Below are 13044 nucleotides of genomic sequence, written 5' to 3'. Positions count from 1 at the left end.
AGCAGAATAACTGAGAGGAATGAATAAGTGACTTGGAAGACAGAATGGTGGAAATCACTGCTGCACAGTAGAATAAAGAAAAAAGAACGAAAAGAAATGAAGACAGCTTAAGAGACCTCTGGGACAACATTAAATGTACCAACATTTGCATTTTAGGGGTCCCAGAAGGAGAAGAGAGAGAGAAAGGAACTGAGAAAATATTTGAAGAGATTATAGTCGAAAACTTCCCTAACATGGGAAAGGAAATAGCCACCTAAGGCCAGGAAGTGCAGAGAGTCCCCTACAGGATAAACCCAAGGAGAAACACGCCAAGACACATAGTAATCAAACTGACAAAAATTAAAGACAAAGAAAAATTATTAAAAACAACAAGGGAAAAATGACAGATAATATATAAGGGAACTCCCATAAGGTTAACAGCTGATTTCTCAGCAGAAACTCTACAAGCCAGAAGGGAGTGGCACGATATATTTAAAGTGATGAAAGGGAAGAACCTACAACCAAGATTACTGTACCCGGCAAGGATCTCATTCAGATTCGACAGAGAAATCAAAAGCTTTACGGACAAGCAAAAGCTAAGAGAATTCAGCACCACCAAACCAGCTCTACAAAAAATGCTAAAGGAACTTCTCTAAGTGGGAAGCAAAAGGGAAGAAAAGGACCTAAAACAAACCCAAAACATTTAAGAAAATGGTAATAGGAACATACATATCGATACTTACCTTAAATGTGAGTGGATTATATGCTCCAACCAAAAGACATAGGCTCGCTAAATGGATACAAAAACAAGACCCATATATATGCTGTATACAAGAGACACACTTCAGACCTAGGGACACATACAGACTGAAAGTGAGGGGATGGAAAAAGATATTCCATGCAAATGGAAATCAAAAAAAAGCTGGAGTAGCAATACTCATATCAGATAAAGTAGACTTTAAAATAAAGAATGTTATAAGAGACAAGGAAGGATACTACATAATGATCAAGGGATGAATCCAAGAAGAAGATATAACAATTATAAATATATATGCACCCAACATAGGAGCACTTCCATACATAAGGCAAATGCTAACAGCTATAAAATAGGAAATCGCCAGTAATACAGTAATAGTGAGGGACTTTAACACCACACTTACACCAATGGACAGATCATCCAGACAAAAAATTAATAAGGAAACACAAGCTTTACATGACACAATAGACCAGATAGATTTAATTGATATTTATAGGACACTCCATCCAAAAACAGCAGATTACACTTTCTTCTCAAGTGCACATGGAACATTCTCCAGCATAGATCACATCTTGGGTCACACATATCAAGCCTCGGTAAATTTAAGAAAATTGAGAGAAAAGTCCTCCTGCCTGACTGGTTCTGAGCTGGGATGTCTGTATTTTCCTGCCTTTGGACTCAAACTGAACTGAAACCTTGGCTCTTCTTGGGTCTGGAACCTGCTGAATTTCAGACGGGAACTCACACCATCAGCTCTCCTGGGGCTCCAGCTTGCTGACTCTAGATCTAGGAATTTCTCAGTTTCCATAATCATGTGAGCCAATTCCTCATAATAAATTGACTTCTTTGTCTCTCTTTCTACCCTATTGGTTCTGTTTCTCTGGATTGTCCTGACTTAAACACATGCAGAAGGTAGAACCAACATAATGTGGCATTGCAGTGTGTGTGTAGGATAGGAAAAAGAGGGGGGTGAGGCTGGTCCCTCTCCCCAGGCCTGGTGACTGGAGGAATAGTCCTGCTGTCAGCTCACATAGATAGTACGTAGGAGAAACATAAATTGTGTTGTTTGTGTGTGCAGAGTGTGAAGATGACTTGTTCAGTTTTATAAACATAGAGTTCATGGGGTTTGCAAGGTGTACAGATGCATTTTAAACAGCTGGTTCTTTTATAAATGAAGTAGGAACTGTGGAAATGGATGAGAAAAGGCATGAAAGTTGATGTGGGTGTGAATATTTTGGGGGGGGCAGCAGAATATATACTTACTGTTCAAGGGTGAGCATTTCTAGGGCAGGATGTCTGGCAAGAGGGCACTGGCTCTGTTTTGTTAAGTATGCTTGCGATCCACTCTGAAATGGTAAGTGGATTAAAGTGGAAGTTAACAACTGCAAGAAAATGGAAGAGTTAAGGGTCCAGTAAAGTGGAATAGAAGGTCTCTGGGATCCAGTGTATGGGAGAGACTATAGAATATTTTAGGGAGTATCTGTAGTTTTAATTGCTATCTTATTTCATGTCCTTTTGTATATGGTTTCACACTTCAGCATAATTTAGATTCTTGATATCTACAAGCATTTAACAATAATAGATAAAATTTGCATTTCATATGTACTGGACTGTGCTTGATCAGTTTGTGTGTGTGTGTAGTTTATTATCTCTTTTAAATCTAATAACACACGTGTTAATTAGATCATATCCAGTGACTTGGAGGGAAATTACAGTCCTCAGTCCCTTCAGCCCAATAAGAAGTTAAGAAAGAAGCATCATTGGACTTCTGCTTTACCTTAATCCCTCCTGGAATGACAGGAATTACAAAAAGTTGCAGGAGCATGGCTTCATTTTCTCTCCTCTCCTTTGGGTATGATGCTTTGTTAGCCATGCTTTGCGATTTATGTTGAGAAAAGTCATCCAAGCAAATGAGTGAAATCTGATTGTGGTTATGTAAGATTCATTTAAAGAGACAGGGATCCTTTTCTGTTTCCATGCTCTGTGTTACCCAAATAAGGGTGGATATTTAAAAATCTTGTTTTATGAATAAATATTTCATTTATGACTATTGCAAGATTATAACCTGTTAATATATTCAGTATCACTGAAAATGGTTAATCCTCTCTAGGAAAGCTTTTTCCCCCTGTTTGTCTTTTCCATTTTATAAGAATATATACAATAGGAACATTTGCCCACTATTATTTACTTTATTTAGTAGGCAGTGAGGGGTTTCCACCCTGAAAGTGTTGGTTTCCAGTGCTAATGCTGTTTGCATTCTGCACAGCTTCATCACTGAGGACAAATAGAAGAGGAAATTAATTGGTTAGTGGTTACCAGAAGTAGTAGATACTGTAAAAAGTAAATTATTGGCTTTTTGTTAGCAAGTACCCTGAGACATTATCAGTTATTATTGGAATAACCATATTTCTGACTGTCTTTATCTGTTCTGTTTGATTTCTCTTATCCATGTATGTAATTGTCACGGGTTGGTGTAAGGTCGTGCTGCGCCGTGAATATTGAGGGATGAGGCGGGGTCTGTCTCAGCCAGCAGCAGATTGTCGCCCTAAGCATTTCCCCTGATAAGGTGTCTTCTACAGATGAAAACATTACTCAGTGAGGGGACCACAAAGATGACAAGAGACAGGACTTCTGCCATTCAGGAGCCCAGAAACAAGTGGATAACATATAGAAATCGATGGGGGCTTCCCTGGTGGCGCAGTGGTTAAAAATCCGCCTGCCAATGCAGGAGACACGGGTTCGAGCCCTGGCCTGGGAAGATTCCACATGCCGTAGAGCAACAAAGCCTGTGCGCCACAACTACTGAGCCTGTGTTCTAGAGCCCGTGCTCCACAACAAGAGAAGCCACCGCAATGAGAAGCCTGCGCACTGCAACGAAGAGTAGCCCCTGCTCACCACAACTAGAGAAAGCCCGCGCGCAGCAACGAAGGAAGACCCGATGCAGCCAAAAATAAGTAAATAAATAAATTTATTTAAAAAAAAAAGAAATTGATGAATGCCATAGTGGAAATATACAGAAGCTGGTATGGAAACACACAGGCCTCTTTGCTGTGGTTGGAAGGCCTTGAAACAGAAGGCTTGGTTTTCCTTGCTCACTGTGTGGCTTTTCTCAGGCCTCTTCATCAAGTTGAGTCTGTGTTTATGTCCTTATTGGTAAATTAGGGATAACAGCATACTTTCCAGGGTTCCTCTGAACAATTGAATTATTCCCTGGAGCTACTTTGTAAAGTGAAATGTGAATATCGATTCCTTTCTTCGATTTGGTAGCATGACCTTAGTAATTGTCATCCTCAGCGTATGGCCTTCTCACTCTTCTCTGAGGACACAGAAACAAACCAGAGAGGAAGAATGGTACTTGGTTTTGTGTATTCCTATCACCAGAGCCCATGCGTGGTTAGAACTATTCCCTTCAAATTTGCACCTGTGAGCACCTCAGATGAGATGGCATGATGATTACTTGCCCAAAGGCACCTCAGTAAGGAGTGAGTGAGAAGCAGAAACAAGAAAGCAGCTTTCCCTTCCCAACTTAGTTGTTGGGAGAATTCATTTCACGAGTCTTCCCTGAAATCATCACCTGTGAAGTTCAGCTTACTTTGCTGGAAAATTGAGTAGGTTAATAAAATATTTAAACTTATGTTCACTTTCTTAGTGGAGAACCTTTTTGAATTTTGTGAAAGAAATATGTAATCTACCTGAATAATTACTATAGTACCCCCTGTTTTACTTGTGTGAAGAGTGAGATGCATGTCTTGAGAAGTTATTTCAAATGTTTTTCCTTGCTCCTAAGAAAAAGAAAGTGTCTGTTGGCTTAAAATGAACATGTTGTCTGCCTGTTTTTTTTGTTTGTTTGTTTTGTTTTGTTTTGTTTTGAGGTACGCAGGCCTCTCACTGCTGCAGCCTCTCCCGCTGCAGAGCACAGGCTCCGGACGTGCAGGCTCAGTGGCCATGGCTCACGGGCCCAGCCGCTCTGCGGCATGTGGGATCTTCCCGGACCGGGGCACGAACCCATGCCCCCCGCATCGGCAGGCGGACTCCCAACCACTGCGCCACCAGGGAAGCCCTGTCTGCCTGTTTTAATATAGAAATAGCCACTTGTCGTTAAACATGTTGCTGACAGTCCACTGCTCTGGGTACCACCACATTTGGGAATTTGCTGCATCACCTCCCTAACTTGGAGTACAGATACTGTAGTGATAATTCCCAAGCACACATTTGCACATTTGTAGTGGTCATAGTAGACACTTGTTAAATGAATGCATGCTAAATTAAAGCTTAATCCTCTGATTCTGCCTCATCAGCTTCTCATTTTACTGAAGGAAAACAGAGCAGTAAATTAGATAGATCTCCAGTCTATGCTGGGCAGGGAGAGGATGCTGCTTTTGCCACTGTTCTTATGTCCTGTTCAACCAGTGTCCCCTGTCTCCAACATAAAAAAAAATTAAAAAAGACTGTTGGGTGAGATCTCCTTTAACTTCCTATGTGCCAGGGGTATTTTTACATCCCTGTACATTCTCATCCTATTTCCTTCAGCCTGGGTGGGGGGCGGAAACTCCTTCCTCATCAGTAAGTGCAACCCATCCACTGGTCCTCGACTCAGTCTCCTTCCGCCTGCTCCCGAGTCACGCCCCAACTCTTTTCTCTCCTGCCTCCAGCTTTTGCTTCTCCAGCGTTTCTCTTCATAGTCTATATTTGCTCATGTTTCTCCCCGTGTGTCCGGCCATGTTTGCCTGCAGTTACTCTCTGTGTTAAGCCGTCCCGATCCAGGTCCTCAGAAGCCTTCGCCACTCTTGACTGTCTTTGTGACTTGCCCCGTCACTCTCCAGTCTGCTCACCGTGGCTTCTGCCCACCACCCCGACTGACCGAAGCTGCTCTGGACTTGATCGCTGGTGATTTTCTAGCTGGTAATTCTGACATGTATTTTTAGCTCTGTATTTTATTGGACTGCCCTCCTGTGTGTAATTCTCTTTGAAACTATTCCCTGGCCTTTCATGACACTGTTGTTTTTATTCTGCTTGTACCTCTTTAATGGTTCCTTCTCTGTCTCCCTGATGATTGTCTTTTCTCTACTCAGCCCTCAGATTGATGCTTCTCAGGGTCCCTCTCGGAGCCTCTGCTCTGGTCACTGCGCATCCTCTCCCCGAGTGATCATTACCATTTTCATCCTTCCACATCCCACCTGCACACTGATGACTCCTAAAATGTAGTTTCAGTCTAGACCTCTTCCCCATCCATCGGCTCATGTGGCCAATTTCCAGGTGAATATCTTCACCTAGATTTCCTCTGGTTGCTTCCAAGTTTACGTGACCAAGACTAGCTTCTCTTTGTTTCTCCTAAGCCATTTTTCTGTTTTTGTTTTTACTGATCAGTTGGTAGCACCGTCGTCCACCCGGTCACCTAATTCAGAATCACGGGATGCATTTATTCCTACTCTACTCTTAATGCCTGTCAGTCAGTCAGCTGGCTTCCCTTTGTGTTTCCTTTCCAGTCTTCCACTGTAACTGCTTGTTTCATGTCTCTCATCACTTGGTATCAGGACTGATAGGAATGACTCTGAACTGATCTTTCAGTGTCTCATTGGGTCCTTCTCCAGTGTGCCATTCACAAAGCCCACAGAGTGATCTGTGAAATGAAAATACGACCATTTTCACTTTCCTACGTAGGAAAGTCGTTTACTGTCCTATTCCTGCTTCCACTGCTGACATCAGTATTTCTCAAGCGTGGTTGCCTAGGTATATGCATGTGCTGTAGAACATTCAGCGAGAATTTTGTGTGTACGTTTTACTGATAATCATTTTACAAACAACAGCCTTTTTGTGTTTACGATGGCACCTCTGTCACAGAATGACCTAAAGTTACTAAGTTAAGCCTGAACTGCAGTATGTCTCAGCTGATGTCAGAAAATTCTGGTGGTTATATATATAGTTTCAAGGATCTGTGACACACACACACACACACACACACACACACATATATACACATAGATATAGATAGATATACTTGAATAATTATAAATGAGTACACATACATATATACATTGTATATTTATTTTTGTATATTAGGTATATGTGTGGGTATATAGATAATTTTTCCAATTTACACTCACTCTACGCTCTACGTATAAATTCTGAGGTTCTTAATATCTCTTCTAAGATCTTTTGCGACCGGCCTCTACGTATTTCTCCAACTTAATATCTTGCCGTATATTTTCTGTAAAAGGAACATGAAACTACTGGTGGGTCCTTATATATACAGTGCTTTTCTTTTCCTTCTTAAGTTGTGCTTTTGTGCGTACCCTTTGGTAGATGGAATTCTCTTCTCTTCCTCCATTCCCCCAACTTTTTAACTTGGAATTCTTGCTTATGTGTTATAAATTAGTTCTACCATCACTTCTTCCAGGAGGCACTGATCTAACTGGAGTGGGCTGTGCAGTGTTCCTCCTGCTTTCATAGTGCCCTGAGCATATCTCTATCTTACATACACCTGTTGTTTTGCAGGTACCTGTTGGAATCTATACCAGACAGTGACCTCCTTCAGGTTTCGTGGTCTCTCCTCTGTATCTTTCAAGCATGGCCTTGACTGGGAGATAGTGACTTAACAAAACATGTATGAATCATCTGTGCTTTCTACCAGATAAAGACCTTGTCTGCAGTCAGTCTAAGCAATTTCATTCACAGTTTCTCCTCTATCAGTTTTTATACTACTGCTTTTCAAATGTTTAATACATATTTCATGCTTCATTTAGTATTTTAAGTTAGAAAAATCAATGTCTAGTTTTTATATGAAGAAATGTTAGGGACTTCCCTGGTGACCCAATGGTTAAGACTGTGCTTCCAAAGCACGGGACGCAGGTTTGATCCCTGGTCAGGGAACTAAGATCCCACATGCTGTGTGGTGCAGCAAAAAAAAAAAATTAGATACAGAAAGATAACACTTCTGTTGCTTTCTATTTCAGGAGGTCCATCTTCCCAGCTGCAAGCTCAGGAACCTAGAAGTTCTGAAAACACTTCGACTCCGCTGGAAGATTCTGGGTGCGTTTTATCAAATGATCAGAGAACTGAACCTTCAGAGACGACCGAGCATTCTGGGGAGAGCTGCATCTCCACCCCCTTCCCACCACTGTCCATTGTGGACAGACCTTGTGCTCCTCTGGAAAAGCCTCTGTCTTCCCACATGGGGTTCTTGCAACATCTGCTTGGACTGAAGACCTTGACCGAGTCAGAGAGTCTGAAAACAGACTTACGCCACTTTGAAAACGCCTCTTCCACAGTATCCGATTCCGTTTTTCAGTTGCTGGATGGCTTGATCGCTTTTTACCGAGAACCCAGACTTCCTTGTTCAAGCTTTTGGATCGAAGCTGTGGATACTTTAGCTAGACTGATGAGTGATTGTAACTTATCTAATCATATTCTTAAAAAGTGTTCCAAGAAGTTGGAAGAATTTGAGAAGACCCTGCTACAGGTTATTTTAAGGAGCAGCCATATCAATCGGGTAAGTAATACATCTTTTCTATGTATGAAATACCATGTCAGTAGTTTGGGTGAGCACGCCCACTGGGTAATGCCTGTTGTGGTCCCTTGGCCTCGTGGCTCAGTCACCAGTTGGACCTTGTTTTGCAGCCATCTGGAGTTCTGACCCAGCAACATCTGCTTGGGTACTCATGACCCAGCTGTGGCCTCTGATGCCATAGCTTTGTTCTCTCCATAGATGCCTGTGCTTTCAAGCTTATGCTTCTCCACTTTGAGTTACCTTCCCTGTTTTTTTATTGGTATCTTTGGATACTTCTCTTTTTTAAAATTTATTTATTTATTTATTTTTGGCTGTGTTGGGTCTTTGTTGCTGCACGTGGCTTTCTCTAGTTGCGGCGAGCAGGGGCTACTCTTCGTTGCAGTGTGTGGGCTTCTCATTGCTGTGGCTTCTCTCGTGGAGCACGGGCTCTAGGCACGTGGGCTTTGGTAGTTGTGGCACGTGGGCTCAGTAGTTGTGGCTCACGGGCTCTAGAGAGCAGGCTCAGTAGTTGTGGCTCATGGGCTCTAGAGCGCAGGCTCAGTAGTTGTGGCACACGGGCTTAGTTGCTCCACAGCATGTGGGATCTTCCTGGACCAGGGATCGAACCCATGTCCCCTGCATCGGCAGGCGGATTCTCAACCACTGCACCGCCAAGGAAGCCCTGGATGCTTCTCTTTTGTTTTCCCCTGCCTACATTTACTTCCTATTGCTCAAAAAGTCTCAATGCTTTTCAGAACACCACTTATACTTATGGTTTTCCAATCTGTAACGTCTATGACCATTAAATTCCTCAGGATGGATTACCTGTACTGTATTGAGTTTGTTCTTTTTCTGGCATTGACTAGCAGATGCCTGAAGGTCAAATACTGTTTTTCTCTTCTGTTAGAATTTCCCTTGTAAGTGGCATAATATCCCATGGACCCACTGCAGATGTGGGTTAATAGAATACATTGGCTGAGGAACAGACACTATATGGCATTGTTTTGGTTTTTGTTTTTCTTATTTACTTAACATGGCTTAGAAAAGTTGACTCAGGGATTCTTTTCTTACAGGTGACATTGAGGCAACCTGAAGTTGTTTTGTTGTTTGGCTCTTGAGACATAATGGAGAGTTTCTTTTTGGTATTACTTTCTATCTTCTTCACTATCTGATCCTTTGGGATGGTTGTAAATGCCTTCATATTTTAATCTTTTTTAATTGACTACTAAAAATATCAGAGGAGACCAAAAGGTCCATTTAACTTATTTACTACATTTCATTGGGTAAAGGTTCACAAGGTTGTTGGACCTTGTTTTTTCTGATACCTCTCTGTCTCATGTTTGTTCCCAGTGTCATTATCTAATGCTCAGAGATTTTGTACAATATCAGCTTTACCTGAATTTTCAAAACTGTGACAAAATTGAACTAATGAGCTAATCTGTTACACGTCCATCTGTTCTTTCCTTCTCTATTACGGTGTGATTTGATCAATATTATAGAAAACTTTACAATTAAGCTGTTGGCATTTTGAAAGATCATGAATTTTCTGTCTAGGGAACTGAAATTTTTTTCTACCTAATATGGTCAATCAGGAATCAAATATCAGATTTTCCACGGTATCTATCTGAGATACATAATCAGCTTCTTAGCCATCAGTAAATACCTCGAATACTTAATATTCCTAAATCTGTTTTTTTGCATATGTTTGCTTTCTTTTAAAACTACTTTAAACAGGTTTTGTGTGACTTAGAGCCTTCCAGATACTAGCATTCATATTCCTTATCAGTTACCAGATGATGCAAATATTTTTTTCAGTCTAGTCTTTCTCTCACTGAAGGATTGGCCTACACAAGAGTAGAGTTGGGAACTGTATGTATAGAGGAAACTTGTGATGGTACAGGTGGGTCAAAGTGTATTTTCATACCATTTATCATGGTACAAGCCCTTGTTGAATAGTTGGTCAGCAGTGGAAGAATGAGTGAATGAGCGGCTTTGTTGTTTAGCCAATATCTAATTGTTATCTTAGTCCTGTGTCTGTCTGGGAAGGTTAAGCTGTCCTCTGCTTGCAATTACCTCTACTTTTCTTGGAGAGGTCATTGTTGCCATTTAGAGAAAGTAGGATCATAAAATTGCTCACTGCATTCACAGTTAGGATGATGGTTCATAAATAAGTTTTAATGACTGTATCTCTGGGGATTTTTCTTCTCCCCAGCAAAAGCATCTTAGACTAAATCATTCAAACTTTTGTCGTTATTACTACCATCATTATTATTATTACCATTGTCATCTTGTTCCAGATATGTTCACAAAACTTCTTTAGTAGAAAAATTGACTAACAATTACTCTTTATAAATGCTTTTCTGTGGGTTTTTTTTTTAGCTTTCCTTGAGTAATAAACAAAATCTCAAGAAAGAATATATTCTGACATGAAATATAGGATAGCTCCTACTATTATATTTTTTATTGATACTATTCTTGATTTATTAAAACAAAATATCCTAGTTTAGGGGAAAAAAGTACTTCTTTTGAAAAACCTTGTTTCCATAGATTGGAAGTGTTAATTAAATTATACTGGTTAAAAACGTGAGCCCTGCTACTGATTTCATTAAAGTGAACCTATGTTTGTGCAATGTGATACGAAAAGGTGTGGTATGAATACTTTAATATTCTGACTGAGGGATTTCATGTATCTATAATTCATGTACAGTCAGGTTTTAAATAAAATCTAAATATTCAACAACATGTTCTCAACGCATTCAGTAGTAAAATTATTCTGACCATAACTTAGTCTTTCTTTAATGATACCAGTAAGAACTTGGTATCTTTCAAAATCTTGAGGTCTTCATGATGAATATCAGTTATATTAGAGCTGTATATACATAGATATATATATACACATATGTTCAAGAAATAGGAGATTGAAATGAGATATCTTAGAAATTATTTTGAGTAATTCTCTGATATTAGCTTGGTTGAAATTATTAATAAGTTTAGGGGAAAGTATATGATTTCTGATTTTTTTAGATTTGAATAAATCCTATTTATTTTTGTGCTTTTTTTTAAAGGAACTTTATATTATGTTTATTTAATAACAAATTTTTTAGGAATTGTTATCTTAGTTCCATGTCTGTATTATATTTTTAGGATAACCATTAGGTAGGACTTGAAGGTATAATCTATAGTGTAACATTTGACAGGCATGGAAGATATATGTCTTGAAACCAGATGGCTTCCAGGGGTCTGCACTGGGCCTGTTCTAGGGGTCCTGGGATGCAATTGTGACTTAACTTGGGTTGAACTGTCTTCTACTTACAGGCTCCAGTATGGCACCTTCCTCATTCCTCTGGGTACTTGCTTGGGGTCAGGAAGGTTTCCCCTTGAGTTATTTAATTCCCTTTGTTTGACTGACAAACTGACCTTTCCTATACTTCCAGACTTTAAAATGTGCTTATTTCTATGATTAGAAACAGCATGAGCTAATCCTAGCAGTGTATGGCCAACTATTTCTACTATCATGGAAGTTTAACACTAGAATGCTTATAGTTCTATTTAGATTTTGCAGTGGTATCTTTGTCTTAAATTTTCATTTGTTTTAAAGAGATGGGAATGATTATATTAAGTTAAATATAAAAACCTATAGTTATCATTGAGCTTTTTAGATATTTAGCATACATTGCTAAATCTTAGAGACATAATAATGAGTTACTTAGAACACATATTCTTCAGATTTCTTATTTTTTTAAACCATAAAACAACTCTTAGACATATTAGTTGTGAAATAGAAAAAAAACTGATTATCAAATAGACATGAAATTAGAATCTTTTGTATGTATTGTAAGCAGAATAATGGTCCCCCAGAGATGTCCACATCCTAATCCCTGGAGCTTGTGAATATGTTACCTTACATGACGGCAGGTGGGTGGGATTTCAGGTTGCTTATCAGCTGACCTTGGGATGAGGTTTTCCTGGATTACCCACCTGGGCCCAGTACCCACAAGGGTGCTTGTAAGTGAAAGAGAGTGGCAGGAGAGTCAGTGTCCAAATCAGAGAGAATTTTGAAGATGCTGTGCTGCTTGCTGTAGAGATGGAGGACGGGGCCGAGAGCCAAGAAATGCAGGCTGGAGAAGGCAGGGAAATGGGCTCCACAAGGATCGCAGGCCTGCCAGCCCCTTCCCTTGGGCCCAGTGAGACCCCTTCAGACTTCTGACCCCCAGAACTGTAACGGAATAAATGTTTGTTCTTTTAAGCCACTAAGTTTGTGGTAGTTTGATACAGCAGCAACAGGACGTAATAAGCTGTGTTGCCCATTTTCATACAGTAACTCTGTGAGATATGTGCGGTTGCCACTCTTATTTCCATTTGATAGATAGGAAAGATGAGGCTCAGAAAACTAGTTAGTGGGGCTGTGCACACTAGCCCCTTGGATAAGAATGGCACGTGGCTGTGCTTGCTCGCTCCCTCCTCTCTCCTCACAATCCTCACATCCGGAAGACAGACCCAGAGGTCTGCAGGTGTCGCCTACAGAGTCCTCTTCCCACCTGCTGCCGGCTCCCTGATGCTCATCCCTTCCTGCCAGAGTCCCGACTCGTCTGACCCCGTCTGACCCCCGCCGCACGGCTGGGAGTCCGGCGGTGGCCCTGCTGGATCCGTGAGGAGGCACGTTCCTCATCGCAGCCCGTGGGGCCCTTCCCTACGGCCTCGTCCAGCCTCTTTGGCCTTAGCTCTCTCCGTTCCATCCTGGACCTTCTTCACCCGGTCAGGCAGACGTGTTTGTGGTTGTCCGAGGACTCGCGGTTCTGTTCCTGCCCTCTGTGCTGCGGGA

At 40.9% G+C, this 13044-nt stretch overlaps 1 protein-coding gene across 1 annotated transcript in view; it reads left to right on the top strand.

Moving 5' to 3' along the window:
- The window catches only part of MEI4 (meiotic double-stranded break formation protein 4), a gene marked incomplete at its 3' end in the record, with an annotated part of 189259 nt that overhangs the window by 31570 nt on the left and 144645 nt on the right, over window positions 1–13044 (top strand). The window contains exon 2 of the mRNA XM_079716285.1: window positions 7690–8225. Coding sequence (XP_079572411.1) covers window positions 7690–8225 — 536 coding nt within the window. The remainder of the gene's footprint in view (window positions 1–7689; window positions 8226–13044) is intronic.

This window comes from Hyperoodon ampullatus, assembly GCF_949752795.1.
Source record: "Hyperoodon ampullatus genome assembly, chromosome: 12".
Classification (NCBI taxonomy): Eukaryota; Metazoa; Chordata; class Mammalia; order Artiodactyla; family Ziphiidae; genus Hyperoodon; species Hyperoodon ampullatus.
The sequence above is the reverse complement of the archived record's forward strand: the minus strand, read 5'-3'. Positions and strand labels throughout refer to the sequence as shown.